The sequence below is a fragment of the Neofelis nebulosa genome, chromosome 10 (assembly GCF_028018385.1).
Source record: "Neofelis nebulosa isolate mNeoNeb1 chromosome 10, mNeoNeb1.pri, whole genome shotgun sequence".
Lineage (NCBI taxonomy): Eukaryota > Metazoa > Chordata > Mammalia > Carnivora > Felidae > Neofelis > Neofelis nebulosa.
The window spans coordinates 53,743,590-53,764,649 of record NC_080791.1 but is presented as its reverse complement, the minus strand read 5'-3'; the positions used below and the strand labels follow the sequence as shown (position 1 = coordinate 53,764,649).

At 39.1% G+C, this 21,060-nt stretch overlaps 1 protein-coding gene and 1 long non-coding RNA gene across 9 annotated transcripts in view; one reads left to right on the top strand and one right to left on the bottom strand.

Moving 5' to 3' along the window:
• NARS2 (asparaginyl-tRNA synthetase 2, mitochondrial) overlaps window positions 1–15,879 on the bottom strand; it is a 133,380-nt gene extending 117,501 nt beyond the window's left edge. For 3 of the 7 annotated variants that reach the window (XR_009249657.1, XM_058687648.1, XM_058687647.1), the window contains exons 1-5: window positions 15,739–15,879; window positions 12,394–12,503; window positions 11,519–11,639; window positions 9,208–9,348; window positions 2,935–3,015 (exon numbers count right to left, since the gene is read on the bottom strand). Coding sequence is in view for 6 of the 7 variants with exons in the window: in XM_058687648.1 (XP_058543631.1) it covers window positions 2,935–3,015; window positions 9,208–9,348; window positions 11,519–11,639; window positions 12,394–12,503; window positions 15,739–15,879 (594 nt within the window). In the remaining variant the exon portion in view is untranslated. Of the gene's footprint in view, window positions 1–2,934; window positions 3,016–9,207; window positions 9,349–11,518; window positions 11,640–12,393; window positions 12,505–15,293; window positions 15,385–15,738 lie in introns of those variants that run through there. The other 4 variants (XM_058687649.1, XM_058687650.1, XM_058687652.1 and 1 more) reach the window with 4 other exon arrangements.
• LOC131487206 (uncharacterized) lies at window positions 15,532–17,001 on the top strand. Of its 2 annotated transcripts, none has more exons than XR_009249658.1 (3): window positions 15,532–15,668; window positions 16,100–16,312; window positions 16,410–17,001. It is a non-coding gene; the product is annotated as an uncharacterized LOC131487206 (long non-coding RNA). The 2 variants fall into 2 exon arrangements; XR_009249659.1 differs by lacking the exon at window positions 15,532–15,668 and adding an exon at window positions 15,816–15,927.
• The last annotated feature ends 4,059 nt before the right edge of the window (window positions 17,002–21,060 follow it).

The following is a 21,060-nucleotide window of genomic DNA, read 5'->3' as shown; positions in this document are numbered from 1 at the left end:
ATCTGGTGAATATACTAAAAACCATGGAACTGTATGTTTTAAGTGGGTAAATCTTATGGTATGTAAACTATATCTCAATAAAGTTCTTTTAAAAATCTGCTCCATCTTTTCATTCCTATAGCTACCCAAGTTTATTTTCTATCATTTACCAATATGAACCTTCTAATTTGTCCACCCAGAGTCCAAGGAAAACCCCACACTCATTTCAATTACTTGACTCTGCTCAGTGTTCCCCTATGAGGAATATTCTCCCTAGGTTACACTCAAGTCACAAATTCATTTTGAAGATTTTCCTGACCAAGTCGATCCTCATGGACCTAATTTTCCTCTAGATTCCATGCCACTTGTAATTGGTAACACTGTAACCTCAAATACATACATAAAGCAGTTTCATCTTAGAGAATGAACAGCTAATTTTTGTCATAATCTCTAATTCTTGGCTTTAATCTCTTTTACCTTCTCAGAGACGAGCTAGCATCTTGAACACAGGTGGTACAAATGTCTGCTGAATAACATACACATGCCTTGAATGCAACTTCCTCCATATGTGTTCAGTAGTACCAAAACCTTAACAAATATCCAAAGTCTTAAAGCAGGAAACAGAAGTGAAGAAAAAGGAACTAAAATGCTGGGACATGCTATCACTTCTCAAGAGTGTTTTAGAGAAGCATGCGTTCCTATAGTGCATTTCAAGGTGGCCATTTACTATTGTCCTCAAACTTGGGTGTGGACTAGGCATCCTTAACTTTAAATAGTTACTAACACTTCATTGTTGTCACAGTAAAAAAGAGCACTATAAAGAGAAGGAAGAATTTAAATATGCAACTCTACTTCCTCCTAACAGTGGGGTGCCAAGATTCAAACCCCAGTGCCTTTACATGCAGTCAGGAGGAAATTAACACAATGACCCTTGGAATTAGTACTGAACAGAGGTGTGTGAGGCGGGAATAAGAAGGAGCACTGCTTTCAAAGGACAGAGGGGCAGCAGGGGCAGAAGACAAGTCTTAAACACCAAACTTCTAAAAGCAACAAAGACAGCAGGTCATGGCAGAGAAGCCACCAATTGCTGAAACCTGATCGAAAGCCTGACTGCAGGAGCCTACAAAATTTCAGAGCATTTCTTTCTGGTATCCTGTATAGGCAAGTCTAATTCCACTATATGAAATTCTTTAACCTGGCCCTGAAATGACACAAACACTGAACACTTCTCATTTGTTTAGCTTCAGAAATATCTATCTTTCCCTTCTCCTGTATTTATACTTATCTGGTAGCTTGCCTTATATTGTTTAAAAGCGAAAACACACAGACTGTAATCATTCAGACTTGCTTACGGGATTTCCCTGGTAGCAAAGCAGTTATCTTCAAATGTATCATTATTTCAGTTTATTACAGATTTTTTTTACTTGTTTAATTTGGGTCTCTTTAATAATTACCTTCTTATTTGTAAAAACTCCTTTAAATTATACCTTTCTTTCCCTGTCATTTGGTTTTTAATATTCGGTTGCTTAGAATAAGGGACTATGACATGTAGTTAAGGTGGGTAACTCTTCTTCACTTCAGTATTCAGAAGACTATTAAGGTGCGGAAAAAATACACAACATAAATGCTTAAAGAGAATGTTTTTCATAATGTAGGTATTGTTCTTTTATCATTTGCTACCTTTTTTGAACTCATATTTATAGATGCTAACACTACCAGTTTAAATGTTCAATGAAGAATTTTTATTTTGCGTTTTTGCAAAAACTATCAAGATTTCTTCAAACTATGTATGAATATAGACAGCATTTGATTATCATTTTGAATAATGCCTTCAACACATCAGGACAACTTCTCCCAGTGAATACTTTGTTCAATAATAAGAGAAAGCACCATTATCAAGAGTCAGGATGTTCAGAACTAGAGCAGAACAATTATATACAGGTCTTGCCATTTAATGGAATCACCCAGATGTATAAATAAGGATTCTGACTTCTTAGAGATAAAGAAACCACTTAATAAATGAAAGAAATACAAAAAGCACCACTTATCAACATAATTTCTCTTTGTGTATTATTGTATTACTGGCCAATGATTTTAAACAGGCTGTGAAATTGGTAAATGAATTTCAACTGCCTACAAGTAAAAAAAAAACAAACAAACTGGTAACTTTCAAATAATGTGCAACAAGGGCAAGCTGACAATGCCTGGCATATACCAGGAACTCAAAAAATTACTGCTGAACAAAGAATTAAAATTGGAGCATTCATGGGGTACCTGGGTGGCTTAGTTATTAGTTAAGCGTCCAACTTCAGCTCAGGTCATGATCTCCCACTTCGTGGGTTTGAGTCCTGCGTCTGGCTCTGTGCTGACAGTGCAGAGCCTGTTTGGGATTCCCCCTTTCTGCCCCCCCCCCCCACCCCGATTGGTGCTTTCTCTATCTCTCAAAATAAATGAATAAACTCTAAAAGATAATAAAAAAAAAAATCAGAGGCTTCATGAAGTATACATGAGGTATACATTTCTTATGAAAACATGTTTTTAAAAGACTTTGGAGAAGAAAATATCCACATGTATACTTTCTTATTTTATCTTTTAAAATATGACTCATATCCAAAAATATTAACTAGGGCTTAACATGCACAAAAGGGATCTTAAAATCTTTATTAATCTCTTCAGGGTTTTCTCGTTCACCAATTCATAGTTGTAGAAGGAAAGCAAATGAAGTGCTAAATTAAAGACCCATTCCTTTGAGTCACAGTGCAAGTAAGATAGCCAGTAGGACAGGAAATCAGAGAGGTTTGAATTTTCTATGTATGTTTTTTAAGGATTACTACTGACAACATTTCAGGTTCTAGTCATGGTCTATCCATACAACTCTTATTAAATTTAAAGCAAACCCTCAAAAGAACAATATTGAAGAGCAACCTATCCTTCAAGATGAGAAGCACAACTTACTTCAACTTGGAACAGTTCTCCAGCCCCTTCACAGTCATTGGATGTGATTATTGGAGTATGAATATGGACAAAGCCACTGTCCTGGAAAAAAAGAAAACCCACTTTTTTTCAGTACATATGTACATGAAACAACTCTATTATACTATTAAAAGAGCACTAAGAGATTGCCATATCAAATCCCTAACCCCCCAAATGTAACTATTGAGATATCAAGCTGAGGCTTCCACTGTACACAGCAGCACAAAGAATTTTAAATTAAAAACTGACTTAGACATTACCTAATCCAGTATCACTTCAAAACAGCATCAGAAACTGAGGCCCAGAGAGATTTAATGAAACATTCACATATCTAGTCAGTGGCAGAGAGAGCCAGGAGTGGAACCTAGGCCTGCAGGGTCTCTCTGGTGCTGTTTTTTCTTCCCACTTCTCTAGCACACTAGTAGTGATTTAACATACACACACACACTTAAGGCTAATGCATAATCATGCTGCCTGTATTGCTAAGGGACTACAAATGATCAATATGAAGTTCAGCTATTTTGGAATGAGACCTCTAATTGTCACAGACCACCAAAAAGGAGAAAAATTAAAGTTGACAAATAGGGACTGGAGAAATACATAGCAAAAAAGGCAGAAATGATTTTTAGGAAGTCTGTCATTAAATTGATGGCACAGCACACTGCACATGGCACAGGCATTGCACTTCCTTTCCCTCAAAGATTCTGAGCAGCAAATCCATCCATTACTGAGGCGCCAATTGCAATTCTTCCGCTCCAACGTCTGAACTATTTCCATTAGTGAACCACAAAAGCTGTTTGCTAGTTGGATTGAAATAACCCAGCAACTTCAAGGTTATGCTTCTTTCATTTTGACTATGGATGTAGGCAAAAGGTTACATTCCGTGTAAATGTTGCAGGTGGGCGTGGAGGTAGCACAAGTGAACATATGCTGCAGAGGCAGAATAGTACGTGTTTCACACAAAAATTTGGGTCTTGAAATCAATACAATAAATTCATACATACACATTTAATCTCTGCCAAATTCTGTGTATCACTGGTGTAATGTAAAATGTCTCTAGTGCATCACACTAGGGGCCTCCCAAATTTGCCCCTTCCTTCCTAAAAAGGGTTGAATTCAAGTATCCTTGCTATGATACAAAGTGCCCAGTTAACTTGTCTTAGGATGTAGAATGATCAAATAAATATTCACACTATAAATTAGGAGTCTCAGAAAATATTCAAATAGGTACTTAAACTGGGAGCCATGTGCCTAGAGGTGCCACACAAAGCACATTACAGACAATGAATGAAATATAATCAATAACATTACTGCATAAAATTTTTATCTCCTAGGAACCAAGAATTATGGACATGAATCATTTATTCCACATGAATGCAGGCAACTATGAGCAGGAGTGCAGTAAACAAAGAAAGGAAGTGAAAAATCCAAAGGAAACGAGGGTGGTGAGAGGGAGGGGGGGAGGGAGGAGAAAATTTAACGGCTAAATGTAATTGCCAAAGTTAGAACTGGTCAATTGCCACTAGAAATAAAACTGCAAATCTTATGAAAATAACCATATGTTGTTTTTTTTTTAAATCACTCAAGTTGTGGGAATTATTCTTAATACTCAATTAACACTAAACCTTTCAAAAGGTGTCACCAGCTTTTTAAGTCTAATACTGCTAGAAGGCTTATATCAAAGTGTATAACATTACCACCAAAAGCTATGAAGAGAGGCCAAAGGAAAAATAACAAAGCACTGAGAACAAAATCCAAAACAGAGAAAGTAGATAGGGAAGTAGAAAAATGAAAAGGAAGAAAAATAATGAGTCAGAGGAGTACTGTCTGCCTCCACCAGGGTAACAGTTGTCAAGTATTTATCCCATCCTGCACAAGGGGGTTCCTAACTAGAGATAGGAAGGCCAGAGAAGGGGCCAAAAATAAAAGCACGCACTTACCCAATTTTTCTGATTCCACACACCACCTCTAAATATCTCAATATTTTTGATAGATACACATTCTAGAACCAGATATTTTATATGGCACTGAGTATCTAAAAATTACAAAATTCACATACTAAGGACCTTGCATATCAAACACTCACAGACTGTATTTATCTTTCACATTCACACAAAGTATCATTATTTAATTACAATCAACAAAAAATGACAAAAACTGTCAGCCACTGGCAACCAAAAATGACAGCAAGAAGACAAAAAAAAAAAAAAACTTCCATAAAAAGCAGTCACAAGAACTCGAAGACACAGTAGTCTGGGGTCATTCAACAGAGGGGCAAAGAATACACCCTGGCAGGCTTTTAAGGCATATCCGTCTAGAGGAGGGAAAAATCTAATACTCAAAGGAAGAACCTTGACTCATCAAGAAAGGACAAACTCTTTAATGGCTCAATTTAGGAAGGAAATATGTAACACACTTTAGGATAACCTCCACTGGAAATTGGGAAAAAAAGATAGTATCTAAAGAGATAATCCTGTTATTTGAGAAACTTAGCTCTTCTAAATAACTCATTCCTTGAGGTTTCTCCATACCCAAGTTTTAGTGCATAGCAAATGTGTCAATTTTATGCACAAACCAAGTCATACACAAAACACGTTTGATCACTTGAACCAACAACTGAATTTCTAGGGTGCCTGGGTGGTTCAGTCAGTTAAGCTCCTGACTCTTGGTTTCAGCTCAGGTCATGATCTCGTGGTTGGTGAGTTCAAGCCCTGCATCCAGCTCTGCACTGACAGCATGGAGCCTGCTTGGGATTCTCTCTCTCTCCCTCTCTCTCTGCTCCTCTCCCACGCACGTGTGTTCTCAAAATAAACTTAAAAAAAAAATTAACTTTCTAATCTAAAAATATTAGGAAAAAACAGAAACTAAAATAGTCCCTTTTAAGTTAAGATACTTTAAGTTATGAAATTTTTACTTAAAAACTAAAACATAGAGTTTTAAGTCTCAACATCTTTTAGGATGCCTAAAGTAGTGAATTATAGTCCAAAGTACTAAATAGCATATAAGTATTATTTAATGTGCCTTAGTACTCTGTGATTTCAATCCAATCCCAACTGTTCCACATACAAGTGGGTAACATTATAGAATTATCAGAATTATATTTTCCAAGGCTTCATAATTAAAAAGTGAATTTATAACACTCAAAATTACCTACCTTTATAACTATAACCAATAGTGCTGAAATTCATTATTTTCAACCAGTTAAAATGTTACTTTGTTTTTTTTATTTCAAAATTTCCCAGTTTATTTTTAAGTTGTTTACATATTTATAGAAGCCTCAAGTAGAAAGTATATAGAGAAAGTAGGTAAAGCTCACTAGTCAGTGGACTGCCAATACCACCACCTAGCGGCCAGAAATCTATAAAACCTTCAGTATTGAAGCAGGGTGGCTTTATCCACTGTTTAAAGCCATATGGGGGAAAAAAAAAACATTTTTAGATCTGAACAAATTTTGTTTGTGTGGTTCAAGCACTACTAAAAAGCCATATGGAAGCTGCACAGAAAGTTTATGGAGCATATGGAAATGCACCCTTTCAAACTATAATGGGATGATATAGTATAATATGATTATTTTTCTTTGTTTATTCAAAACTATATGCTTTAAAGCCATGATGCTCTTTAGCTGTTTCACCAGAAATTCGCTCTAAAGGAACTTTTCAAAGAGCAAGAACTCTCATGGTAAACTACGGTTGGGCTGGCCCTGCATGAATTTGGATGCAGTCCAAAGAAGGGGTATGATGTTAGACAATCTCTGCAGATGAACTGGATCTGGAGAAGTGGCATAGGAAGAGCTCCAGAACCACTCAGAATAACACTGAACCTCATGTGCCGGGCCATTCCTTGCCTTTGGGGTCCTCTCATCCACATGTGGGGAGGATCCCTTCACCTCATCAACTTACCAACTATATTCCACTGTGGCTTTCCTGGGTAGGGGGAAATGGCTGACAAGCAAAGCTAAAAACGACAAAATACCTTTAGTTGTACATCAATCTACTTGATTAATACCAATAACTCTTAGAGTGCCTGGGTGGCTCAGTCAGTTAAGTGTCCGACGTCGGCTCAGGTCATGATCTTGTGCTTTACGAGTTCAAGTCCCACGTCGGGTTCTGTACTAACAGCTCAGAGCCTGAAGCCTGCTTCAGATTTGGTGTCTCCCTTTCTCTCTCTGTACCCCCCTTGCTTGCGCTCAGTCTGTCTCTCTCTCAAAAATAAATAAAAACATTAAAAATATATATATAAAGAAAAAAATACCAATAACTTTCAAATCAGTGCTTACTATGTATAAAATATGCCTATGACCAAGATGGAGAAACAGGGACCAGATTTACCCTCCCCTTTGAAACAACCAAAAAAACCCACCAAAAACAAAAATAAAGCCCCCACAAGCAAACCACATGAAAGGCTGGTTTTTAAGATGGATTCAGACAACAAAAGACAGTGATCCCTGAGATATGAAACAAACTTAGCAAATCCTATCAGTAGCCCTGCTTACCACCTTGAGATTATCCAGGCCATAGCAGGAAGAGGGGGAGAAATAAAGTGGAGCTCAGGAGACCTCTTGAGTTGAGGAGACAGAGCTGAGAGTGTGAAGGGACAAAAGTGGCTAGAATTCATAGGACAGAGTATCAGAGAGGAGAGAGCAGCACAGAGAACTCCAAGGATGTACAGAGGGTCACTCCAGAGTGTCAGGTAGAGGGATGACGGACACATCCATGTGGGGAAACTCTCAAAGGCCAAGGAAAGAACCATCCAGAAAGATTAGAGGAAACAGTGCCTGGTGCTCACATGTGGCTGGTTAATTAGCCCTAGACTGAGCACTGTTCCAGACCCATTTACCAAATCATAAAAGACCCAATAGGATCAAACAGTTTTCAAGTAGCTTAACCACATACAAGAACAAAATTTAAGAAGCTTTATAAATATCCAACATGGTAAAATTCACAGTGTCTGGCATCTAACCAAAGATTAGCAGGTATGCCAAGAGGCAAGAAATCATAAACTGTAATGAAGAGACTAATGAATCAATCAAAGCTGACTCATAACTGACAGACATGTTAGAATTAGGACATAAAATAGATATCAAATAGCTACTAAAAACATAAATATTTTTAATTGAAACCGTATTGTGGGGGCACCTAGGTGGCTCAGTCAGTTGAGCATCTGAGTCTTGACTTCAGCTCAGGTCATGATCCCAGGATCATGGGAGAGAGAGCCCTGTGTTGGGCTCGGTGCTGAGTGTGGAGCCTGCTTAAGATTCTCTTTCTCTCTCCCTCTGCCACTCTCCCCTGCCCATGCTCTCTCTCTCTCTCTCTGTCTCAAAAATAAAAAATAAATTAAAAGAAGAAAGTGAATGTAAAATAAAAATTAATATGTTTAAAAAATGCATAAAACTGCCCTGTATAGGTTTTTTTTTTAATTTTTTTTTTATGCTTATTTTTGAGAGACAAAGAGATAGAGCATGAGTGGGGGAGGAGCAGAGAGAGAGGGAGACACAGAATCCAAAGCAGGGTCCCGGCTCTGAGCTATCAGCACAGAGCCCAACACAGGGCTCGAACCCACACTGTAAGATCATGACCTGAGCCGAAGTCGGACACTCAACCGACTGAGCCACCCAGGCGCCCCTGCCCTGCATATATTTTAAAAGTTAAACAGAGACATGCAACATATTTTTTCCAAAAGGACCAAATCAAACATAGAGATATGAAACCTACAATGTGAGATGAAAAATGCACTGGATTGGAGTAACAACAAATTAGTTATTGTAAAAGGAAAGATCAGGAAGCTAGAAGGGCAGAAACTACCTTCCAAAAAAAACACACAGGGAAAAAGAAATTTTAAAAAAAAGAAAAGAACGTCACTGAGCTATGGAAGTATCAAGTGGCCTAATATATGGACAACAGAAGTCTCCAAAGGCAGGAAGTAACATAAAAAATATTTGAAGAAATAATGGATGAAAAACTTAATGAAAATTAAAACCCATAGATCCAAGAAATTCAACAAGGTCTAAACACAAGGAACAAAGAAAACTGCACCCGGCACATCATAATCTAACTGCTTAAAACCAGTGATAAAGAGAAATTTTTAAATCAAAGAAAAAAAGTACCACACAAGTAAAGGGTGCTTGGAATAAACATTGTAACTAACAAAACTTTCAGGATAACACTCCAGGGTTACAATCATTCAATTTCTCCACAAGAAAGAACAGCTAGGAAGAAAAAAGAAAAAGAGTAGCTAGAAGCACACCAAGCACCTCACCTTAAAGAAAGAATGAATAGCAGCTGTGGCTTCACTGCGAATCCTCAGTATGGAACCCAGGGCATTAGTCCTGCACCTGAGGTGGGGATACTGTCTCAGGTACTCCAGAGGATGCCTCTCTTTATATTTAAAAGGAAAAGCCTGCCAATAAATGGAAAAAACAAATTGAAAGCTAAGACATATGTTCTATAAAATCAGTTTCCAGAACATTTGTTAAATAGTAATGCTTTGTAACAAAATTAAAAGCTTTCTTTCTCTATTTCTTAATATAAGTGAACATGGTCCAATTAACTACAAGTTAACTGAATGGCGAGGTAGGAATCAGAGATGTGGTTTTGAATCCAGCTCTACTACTTATTAGGCATGGAACCTTGGGCAAAATTAGTATTGCTGAGTCTAATCTGTTACTTCTCAAATTTCTATCCATTAGCTTATATCAGTCACCACTTACAAATAGAGAGATTAGGATATAATTATGCGAAAACAGTCCACTGTTTGGCACATAGGAGTTCAGAATATTGTAGATATTAAAGATTGTTTTCTACAGCTGTGTACACACAGCTGGCATTCAATTTTAAAATCACCCAAATGTCTTGAAAGCCCACAATCATTTATAATCAATTGGCACTGTTTTTCACTGTTTATCAACAAGTCTAAGAACATGAGGGAGGGTCAACAGCCTTCTGTCACTAGCAGAGTAGTGTATACTTCAAAAATTTCAAATTATGACTCTATGTAGAAATATTCCACCCTGTGAACATTCATGTTACAAGATTTAGAAGATAAAAACAAACTGTTCTAAACTTGTTCTAAAGAACAAAACCAAAGTTTCAATAAAAAAGATGGCAGAGAAACTATTTTAAATAAAAAAGCCAAACTGGTAGCTTATTACGTATAGTCTTATCTATTTCTTTTAGTGCACATGCTAATTTATTTCATAATAGAAATAAGCACCATACCTACTGAAGTCAAAATATGACCACATTAATAGGTGTCTGGGGCCTGCCTAGGGACCAGAATTCCCTAATGTCTGAATACTTACAAAATGACACTGAAATTAAGGGGAAGAGAAGGTGAGTGACAACCACAGAAGCCAAGAGAGAACGGCTTAAAAAGAGTAACACACGGCACATTTTAATAATCCTACACCCCTCTAAAAAAAGCAAAAACAAAAATGGTTACCATCTCCATTCCTCTCTGAATTCCAAATTATTTTTCACAGTCTACTTTTCAGAAACCTTAAAACCTGATTCCTGATTTTACGTGTCAATTAGTATTTATTAGTATTATTAGAATTTCTTGGAAAACTATTCAGAAGGACATTTTTCAAAAAGGTGCCCATTTTCTTATTTCCTTATATTTATTTCCCTCCAATTATCCAAAAAAAATAAAAACGAATTAAAATGATGCAATTTCCCTATATTTCCTTGTGTTTTGTTCATCAAATACTTGGAAGACAAGTATAGCAAAACTACAGAGGAGTCAAATGGCTAGTACATAAATTCCAGCTGTGGCACTAGTCAGCAATATAACCTTGGGCAAGCCATGTCTCCTGCCTGGGCCTCATTTTCTCCAATTTCAGAAGATGGATTGCCAACCTATAATTTTATTCTCTCTAACCTCTTTATCAGGTGATGAATAAAAGCTACTAACAAGGAGTCTTGCAAAAACAGAAAAAATTCTGTTGGGACAGTACTTATCATGCTTGGGCTGAGCAAACATGTCTTAATGTAGGATTTCTTATCTTTCTTCAGCCCAAGCATGATAAGTACTGTCCGACAGAATTTTCTGTGATAAGTTCCGTACCCACACTATCCAATATGGTAGCCAGCAGCTGCATGTGAAATGTATCTAATGTCACTGAGGAACTGATTTTATTACTTGATTTAATATTAAATTAATTAATACTAAACAACTACAGGTGGCTAGTGGCTACTATATTGGGACAACACAGTTCTAGATCCTGTAAAAGTCATTTCTAGGCAGGGCTTTCCTTAGAACACGTTCTCCCCAGCACGTCTCTGTCACTGAAGTTAACTGGGCATGTGGCTAAAAGTGGCAAGTTTCAATTATGCCAGGTGTCCAAAGAGATGTATAGATTAATACTTTGCTTTCAGTCATAAAATTCAGCCATTTACATACTGTTTACTATATTCTCTACATTCCTCAAGCTCCATAGCCTGTTTCAATTATCTGGGAAGTCACAACTGAAACATGTTCTAAGTGCCACCTTCCCAATAATCACACTTAAAACAGATTGCTGTTTTAAATTAAGCCTAAATAGTCTCCATAAATGTATCACGAAGCATACCTTGGCATCACAATTTCCAACAATTTCAATTTTTTCTGCCTTCAGTTCCACATTCTGCTTTTTGGATGGACTTTTCACCAGCTGCCCTTGAACTTCCACAGAACTCCCAAAAGCCAGTTCTCTATAGTAACAAAAAACAGCATAAACAAGATATCATTATACAGAACGTTCATTTTAATACAAAACTTGCTATCAGGACATTACAGTATTTAATGATAGAGGTTTCACCCTTAAATGGGCAGCAAATAATTAAGAGAGACTGAAGCAAAGGATAAGTAGGGGATATTATTATGTGAAGATGTTAAAAAAAAAGAAAGGTCTGGGAGTGCCTGGGTGGCTCAGTCAGTTAGTTCAGCATCTGACTCTCGATTTCAGCTTAGGTCATGTTCTCGCTTGTGGGATTGAGCCCAGCGTCGGGCTCCATGCTAATACCACAAAGCCTGCTTGGGATTATCTCTCTCTCCCTTTCTCTGTCCCTCCCCCACTTGCACTGTCTTTCTCTCTCTCAAAATAAAAACACAAGCTTTAAAAAAATGAAAAAGAAAGGCCTGAGCTTGAAGGATCTTGATTCCAAGTATTTGGACTTAGCCTTAAAGCTTTGAAAAGCAGGTTTGTTTAGAAAGATCACTCTGGGGTGCCTAAGGGACTCAGTTGGTTGAGCATCCAACTTTGGCTCAGGTCATGATCTCATGGTTCGTTAGTTCAAGCCCCACATCAGGCTTGCTGCTGTCAGTGTAGAGCCCACTTCAGACCCTTTGTCTCCCTCTCTCTCTCAAAAATAAACATTAAAAAAAATATGTGAACATTGGATTAGGGAAAAGGGGAGCAAAGCAGATGAAAAAAAGATTCTTTTGTTAAAAAAAAAAACAACTCACCTACTGTCAAAGCTTGAATCGGCTACAACTTGAAGGCTTTCCAAAGATGATCCATCATTTATATGCAGGAACAACACTTCCTTCTGGGATCGGACTGAACGAATCCATCCCTAATGAAGAAAAATTTCTAAATGTGAGTTTAAAACATGTAAATATTTTATGTTTTCACTACACATGCACACACAAGACTAAATGAAAAAAAAAGTCCTCAGTCCTGCCTTAACAAATCAATTGCTTTTAGCATATATAATTCAATAGGATTCTTATCTCAGGGAGATACAGCTTTGGCATTCCACCTTTTTGTTTTGTTAATATAAAACTCATCATTCTCAGGGGCACCTGGGTGGCTCAGTTGGTTGAGCGTTCAGCTGGTTTTGGCTCAGGTCATGATATCACAGTTCGTGAGTTCAAGTCCCACATCAGGCTCCACACTCTCTCTCCCTGCCCTCCCCTGCTTATTCTGTCTCTCTCTCAAAATAAATAAATAAACTTAATTTAAAAAACAAAAAAACCTCATCATTCTGAATACATGCCTAACATTCCATTAGGCCGATGAGCCTAATTCATATAATCAATTTCCCCAATATTGACTATTCCAGGTATTCATTCCAGGTAATAATAATAGGGCACATTATTTGGGTCCCTGTCTCCTTTTATATTAAACTCCCAGGAGGGAAATTATGTAGTTATAGAACAGAAACATCTTCACTGGATTTTTCCTTTGACAAAATATCACACAGACTCCTCAAAAAGCTTTTCACTGTGACATATATTTAGTACATAAGCTTTCAAAGACACTGTGAATTTAAATGACAGGTGAGTACAAATGAGGTCTTCTAGTAGTAACACTACAAACAGCTCTCACAGATCACATCCAACTTAAGTTTAACTAGCACAGAAGAGACAATATTCTTCTAGCAGACACTGAAAAACTGTGAACTGATTGTGTTTGATTATCAGACACGCTTGGGAAAAGCGAGAGGATTCTATTTAGAAAAACTGTATTGACCCTTACTTTGTGTTCCCACCACACCCTACTGACAGCGCTATTAAAGCTCTCCCATTACTTATTCATATGTCTATCATATTGTGAAGGTTTAAGAACCATGCTTTAGTGGCTTTGAAGGCCATTGTCAGGGACACAGTAGATAGTCCGTTAATGGTTTTCAGTGAAAGGATATCTACTATGCACTAAAAATCTATGTGACAAATGTTTTACTACCTTCTTCATATACTATCTCATCTTTTTCTCACAACAGCTCTGTGGATTATCATTATAACCTGTCTCACAAGTGAAGAACCTCGGCTCAGAGAAGTCAAATAAGTTGTCAAAGGTCACACTGCTGGTAGACAGAGCCTGAATTTGGACCCAGGTCTACCAGAAAGCCCTTGGTCTTTTTCTAGGGCTATACTGAAAGAAAGTGTAAATTGCCTGTCTCCTATACAAGGCCTTTCACAACCAAGTGTGCCCTTTCTGGTTTCACCTCCCCACATTTCCCTGATGGCAGCGGCTCTTTGGTTATGTTTAATCAATAGTAATTCCTAAAGCACCACTGTCTTGCTTTTCACTTGTTAGTAAAAGTTAACATTTGTGGAGCGGTGTTTAATGTGCTTCTGCTCTAAGCTCTTTATAAATATTTTATACTTAATCCTTACAAGAACTTAATGAAGTGAATATTCTCATTTTAGAAATGAAGAACATATTAAGTTACGACAACCTCTCTAAATAATTAAAATCACAGTTCCCAAGGAGTAGAGCTAGAATTCAAATACAGTTCTCAGTTCAAAGTTCATGTTATCAAGCTTTTCTGGAATGTGATCTCCACCCCATCCCCAGTTCCTCTCCCTGAGGAACATATCCTTCAGGACTCAAGTGAAATGTCACTTAACACAAGAAGTCTTCCTTGACCTCACATAGTTAAGGATGTCCCTGTTTTCTCAAAGTTCCTTATTCCACTAATACTTATCACGTTGCCCCAATTACTTGTCTTAGCCATTAGACCAAGGCTGTCCCACAAACATATAATGTGAGCCATATATGTAATTTTGCTTGTTTTAGTGGTCACACTAAAAGTAGACAGGTACACTTAATTTTAATATTCTAACCCATTCTGCCAACATTGTCAACGTGTAATCAATATATATATTGAGATAGTTTGTATTCTTTTGTTCTCCAAAATTGGTGTGTATTTTAAATTTACAGTTACCCTTCAATGTGGACTAGCCACATTTTAAGAGCTCAGTGCCACAAAAGACAGGTAGCTACTATCTTAGACCACACAGCACTAAAATGAAAGCCTCTGATCTAGGCAGTAGCTTTTGTTCTTTTTATCTTTGCAACCTTTCTTGACTACCACTTAGAAGGGATCATTAATGTATGTGTGTCAAATTAATAGATGAATACAAGAAAAGGGCTTGATTTGGATCATGGAAAAAACATGAAACCCCCAAAAATGCAGAGGAGTCATACTGCTAAAAATCAAAGAATTTGATTGAGGACAACAAAAATAACTGCAGCAGTGTTTCAGCAACCTAAAAGGGTCAAACCACCTTGCTTGGTCTACTCCCTTAAAGGAAAATCTTCTCTGTAGAGCTGTTGCAAATATTAGCAAGAGAAATAATAGCACCTAACATTGATTGACTGTGGGCCACTGTTCTAAATGTCATAATACCTGTCATCTCACTTAATCTTCACCATTCTATGAGGTTAAGGCTATTATTAGCTTCATTGCCATAAGAATCAAACAGGTTTAGAGGAGAGAAGAGACCACAATTACTATTATAGAAGAGACCCATAATTAATGAGCCACTAAGTGCCACAGATCTGAACCTAGTCACCCTGACTCCAGAGTTGTTTCAAACCGCTACACTCTACTCTTTCTCCTATGTATTAAACATACATTTTGTGCAAACCCTTTTTTCGGCCTCAGGGTGGTTAAGAGTTGAATAAGAGCCATTGTTTAGTTGAACATATATTTACTGTAAGACATGGTGTCCGCTCTCATGGAGCTAGCTCAAGGCAACCGCTAGGTAACTGTGGTTATTCGTTATGAGGGATAAAGGAAAAGAAGCTCGTACGTTTATTCTGCCGTATAACTAACAAGTTTACAGGTAACGCTCTGGTACCGTGAAAGCAAAGTTCCAGCACGTCATAGAGTCAATCCCAACAGTTTTGCGCAAACTAACGATAGGCAAGGAAAGGAGAAAACTGTGAACGCACACGACGGCCAACATTTCCTCCTTTCTCTGCCTGTCGTTTTGTCTGACCTGACAAGGTAAGCCTAGACACGGAGGTGGCATGTAAGTTACTAAAAAGAAAATCCCATCCCCTTCCCATACACCAACCTGGACCTTAACGCGCTCCCCATTCGTGCTCCGGGCCCCGAGCGCGTCACGAACGCTCAGTCTGGCGGAAGGTTTGGGTCTCGGGCAGGGGGCTGAGGTGCAGGAGCGCAGGGCTCGGAGCAGGCACCGGGCCCCGAACATCGCGCTGCTGCCGCAAGCTCTCCTCGGGACCAGCACGGATCCCGGCGGGTGAGCACTTTGCCTGTGGAACCCTCCCCTACTATCGACTGCTCCCCGATTCTGGACCGCAGCCCTGCACTCACGCGCTCCGCACCTCCTACCCCTAACCCCGGCTGCTCCCTTCCCCTTCAGGGGCTCCAGCTGTGTCCCCACCACCTCCCCGCCGCTTCCCTCTCCGCAGACAGGGAGGAGCGGAGACAACACAGCCAGCTGCCTAAGCCAAAAATACCACGCGCCGTAGCCAGCAGAGACACTTCAGGGACCCGCGTCTTTTCCAAACCCACAGACCACACCGCCTCCCCCAGCTGAAACACGCTTGGCCGCCGCCCCTACGCCCCAAGCCAACGTCAACGTCATCACGCTACAAGGAGACCGAGAAGGAGCGTGCGCACTGGTGACTCCAGTTTACGGAGGGGGCGGGCCGGAGGCAGGGGCTGGCTGAGCAGGGGAGGAGGCGGGGCCAGGAGCTGAAGTATTCTGGTCGTATGTAGGCGTTGTTGCTGGAGCAACTGGGGAGCACAGCTGGGATGAGGTCTGAAAGGTCTTCATTTCTACAGCTTCCAGTTGATGCCGAAGGACACTGAGAGGCAAGGAGTGACTGATGCACAGGGAAAGCCTCCAGGAGACTTCGTTGTTGAGAGGATTAGCCTGAGGATATCGGCCATTTCTGCGTTCTGAGCACAAAGACGAGACACAGACCCTTGCTTAAGTCACAGTTGTGTGGTATCAGACATCTAAACAGACAAGTGCATAAGAGTGATAGGATGCCAGAGATGGCTTACTGGAGAAGGTAACCCTCTGACGACTGAAAAGTAACTGAAGGGACTTTGTTTATGCAATTCAGAGAAGGCACGACAGTGTGAAGATGTTGGGGAGAGGCTAGAGGGAATGTTGGCCATTGCCTGCCGGAATCTTCAAATCTCTCTTTTTTTCCAACACAGTTATCTGCATTTGTTTGACCAGGAAACAATGACCCTTTTAAGTTTATCCCCCCACCACCAATTAAAAAAAAATTCTGTAATTCAGTGACAATCATGAAAAGGTTTCTATCTAATTAAAAGAAAGAAGGGCTAATAACATAAAGTTGCTGCTATTATTATGCCCATTTTATAGATACGGGAACTTGGGCACAGGAAAGTGAAATGACTTAGTCAAGGATATATATCCTATAAGTGTGAGATTTAAACTTAGAAACTCTGGCTCCATGCACTAAACTATTATGCTATATACAATGTCTCAAGGTGGGAAATAAAATCATGGTCCCTTCCACCAAGAAGCTCATGGCCTGGACCTAGGAAATGGCAACCAAACAAATTATTGCAATATAAACCAATAAGTTCACATAAATATATGAGCCACGTGGAGTGGTAGTCTAGAGAAGGAAATAAGGTGAGTTTTTTGAGGAGGATCAGAATTTTGCAATGTTGGGATGTAAGAAAGAGTATTTCCTGCCAGAAGGTAGTCAGGAAAGGTTGCCAGGAGGGCAAACAGCCTGGAATAATTGTAAAACTGTTCTTAAGACAGACTGAAAAATATCTCCCACAAAAATACCATAGTTCTTGGACACTTCTTGAACCTTGCAAAAAGAATATTGAGGGGCACTTGGCTGGCTCAGTTGGGAGAGGATGTGACTCTTGATCTTGGAGTCATGAGTTCGAGCCCCACATTTGGCATAGAGATTGCTTAAATAAAAAAAAATTAAATATGGAAACGTCCAAATACCTTCAGAATTATGTAGCTTTGGGCCTTTAACAAAAAAAATAAGCATGGCTTTGGTGTATTGGCTACAAAACCTGGGAAGAACTCAATCACAGCAATAACATGTTTTTCAATTCAAATCTCCTCTTTGACTATGCCTACCTTGCCTAAGGGTTGAAAAGTAGTGGCCAACTGGCTCACTTCCTACCCAGGCTGTTTTTCTGTCTTGCTTCTTTTTCCACTTTTTCCACCTTCTCCGTCAATTGTAAGAACTATGGTTTCTCAGGAAGTGAGGAACCTGACTTCCTTTACCCTCTTACTGCCTGTTTAAGCCAAAGGGTTAGTTAATTTCTAAGCAGGGACCAGTGCCTACTAGTATGATGAAGACAAGGGAAGCCAGTGGGTGTAACTGAAAATTAGCAGTAGTTAACTGAAAATGTATACAACTGAAAGTCAACTATAGCAATCATGTGTCTAAGTTCAAACCACTCCATGTATTTATCTTGTGTTATATCAAATCGTGTTTTCTTATTTTTATTTTCAGTGTTGGAATGACACTGCTGTCTTTTAGATTTGTCACCTTTCAGACAGTAGCCAGAGTGATCTTTCCAAAATTAATATATTACTATGCTGGTAGTAATAGTGCTATAAAATGCTTCCTATGTGCTAGGAAGTTTTCACATATGAACTCAATCCACACAATATCCCTCGGAAGTAGGGTTAGCATCATCATCCCCAGTTTCCAAAGGAGAAACTGAAGCTTGGAGAGGTTTCGAGCTTCTACCAAGTTACACTGGCAGTCTGGCACCAGAGTCCATTCTCTTCCCCACTTGTTACTCCAGTGATTAAACCGCTGTTCAGTGGCTGCCCCTACAACATAAAGAGGACTTGGCTTCTTTAGCATGCCTACCGGGCTCTCTATGATTCTGGGAGTTCCCTGAGGTGCCCTGGAGTGAGGAACAGAAGTGAAATGTCCTTATTGTTACCTTTTGATAATACAGGTCTGGGCAATGAACACTGTCAGCATTACTTGTCAGCTCTAGAGAACGTTTTAATCAGGCTCAGCATGACAGGTTTTAGCTTAACTTGCAAAGCTTAAGGACTTCTAAAAAGCAGGCATCACTCTGATACCCAATGTGGTCATAAAATACAACTCTGTCTTCAGGGTTTTCACTATGCTTGAATCCACTCATGAAACTCGCAACACCCAAAATTTGATTTCAAGATCATGACCTCAAAACATAGAGGAACACAGTGTTTGATGCAGAAATTATGGAGACATTAGGTGTAGACAAGGATTGGATGAATATTGTAAAGGATCCTGGGTTTCTCTGAAGAAGCTAACAAGGGTGAATACGGTTTAACTTGAAAAATGGAAAGGTACAGGCACAAAGCAGAATAAGAAGACACATTTGTAGTTTGGAACCTTCGGGAAAGCAGCTCATAATTATAAAGAGAAGCTGACAAGCAAGTGGTCAACGAAAGGAAAAGACACAGTAGTAACCAAGTGTTGAGGGAGCAAGGTGGTTTCCCTAGAGAGAGAAAGGTGGTTTTCCTAGCGGTTTTCCAGGATCTGCACTTTCCTAGTGGAAGTGACATCTAAGTTGAGCCAAAGGATGAATAACAGCCAGGAAAAGGGGAATTGTATGTGATGAAGAGAGTTGACATTGTTCTAGATAATGATCTGGGTAGATCACATATATAATCATTCCTTGAGCTATAAACTTAAGATTTGTGCATTTGACTTACATATACCTCAATAAAAATAGAAATTAAATATTAAAAATAGGAGAATCAGTGGTGCCTGGGTGGTTCAGTTGGCTTAGCATCTGACTCTTGATCTTGGCTCAGGTCACGATCTCACAGTTCATGAATTTGAGCCCTGTGTCAGGCTCCAAGTGTGGAGCCTGCTTGGGATTCTCTCTCTCTCTCTCTCTCTCTCTCTCTCTCTCTCTCTCTCAAAATAAATAAATAACCTTTAAAAATTAGGGGAATCAAGTCTGCTGATAGGATGAAAGCATCTTCTTTCCCTGGCTAGTGCAAGAGCCTTTTTTAAAAAACCATGTGAACTATTTCCTGCATATGGAAGAGTTTAGAAAATAATGTAATAAAACCTGGTAGCTACCACCTAAGTTTGTCATATCAAATCCTAATATTTTGTCCTATCTCCTTGAGATCTTTCTCTTTTCAGGAAATGGATCTCCTTTGTAATCCTCTGCAATCCTGTTTCCCACTTTTCCTCCTGGATACAGGTAACCACTATCCAGAATTCAGTGTTTATCATTTCCTTCCGTGTTTTTATATTGTAATTAGACACATACATAGAAATAATTATATATATAATACACACATCTAGGTACATATACATATATGTATATATACATTATGCATTTATAGTCTTTTGTATTGTTTTACAGATTTTTAAACTTTAAATTAATGGTGTCTTGCTCTATAAATTATTCTGCAACTCAAATTTACTTTTTGAGATATAACCACGTAGCTCCAGCTCATTCTTTTTAATATTCTGTTATATGAATATGACACAATTAATTCATTCTCATTCTGATAGTTATTTGGGCTGCTTTCAATGTTTTTCTATTACAAACAGAGGTGGGTTTATCATGAAGCTAATGAAGGGTAAACTCCGAGCTCCTTATTTGCATTTATGCAATGCAAAGTATATGAAATTCATAAGGGTGTGAACCTCTTAGCATGCCCCTCTACCCCCAAAGTGCTGGGAGCTGCTGGGAGTTGTAAAGCAAGAGGGGAAGCAATCAGCAATCTGAGTCCAAAGGAACTCAGAGGGCATGAATTTCCAAAGTTCTAGAAATTTCTTGTAACTTCTCTCATTCTAAAACTTTTTTTAAATTTTTTTTTTCTTAACGTTTTATTTATTTTTGACACAGGGAAAGACATAGCATGAACAGGGGAGGGTCAGAGAGAAGGAGACACAGAATCCGAAACAGGCTCCAGGCTCCAAGCTGTCAGCACAGAGCCCGACGCAGGGCTCGAACTCACGGACCGCGAGATCATGACCTGAGCCGAAGTCGGAAGTCGGCCGCTCAACCGACTGAGCCACCCAGGCGCCCCTAAAACTTTTTTTTTTTAATGTTTATTCACTTTTGAGAGAGAGAGAGAGAGAGAGAGAGAGACAGAGCACAAGTGGAGGAGGGGCAGAGAGAGGGGGAGACACAGAATCCAAAGCAGGCTCCAGGCTCTGAGCTGTCAGCACAGAGCCGATGTGGGGCTCAAACTCACGGATTGGGAGATCATGACCCGAGCTGAAGTCGGCCGCTTAATCGACTGAGCCACCTAGGCACCTTGTCTCTCATTCTAAACAAATATTTACCTTAATATTCGTAATTCTGTATTATTTTCCTTAAAAAGAACCTCCTAAATGATGTAAACTTCAAGCCCCACAGAACAGCATCTGCCCTTCGTTAC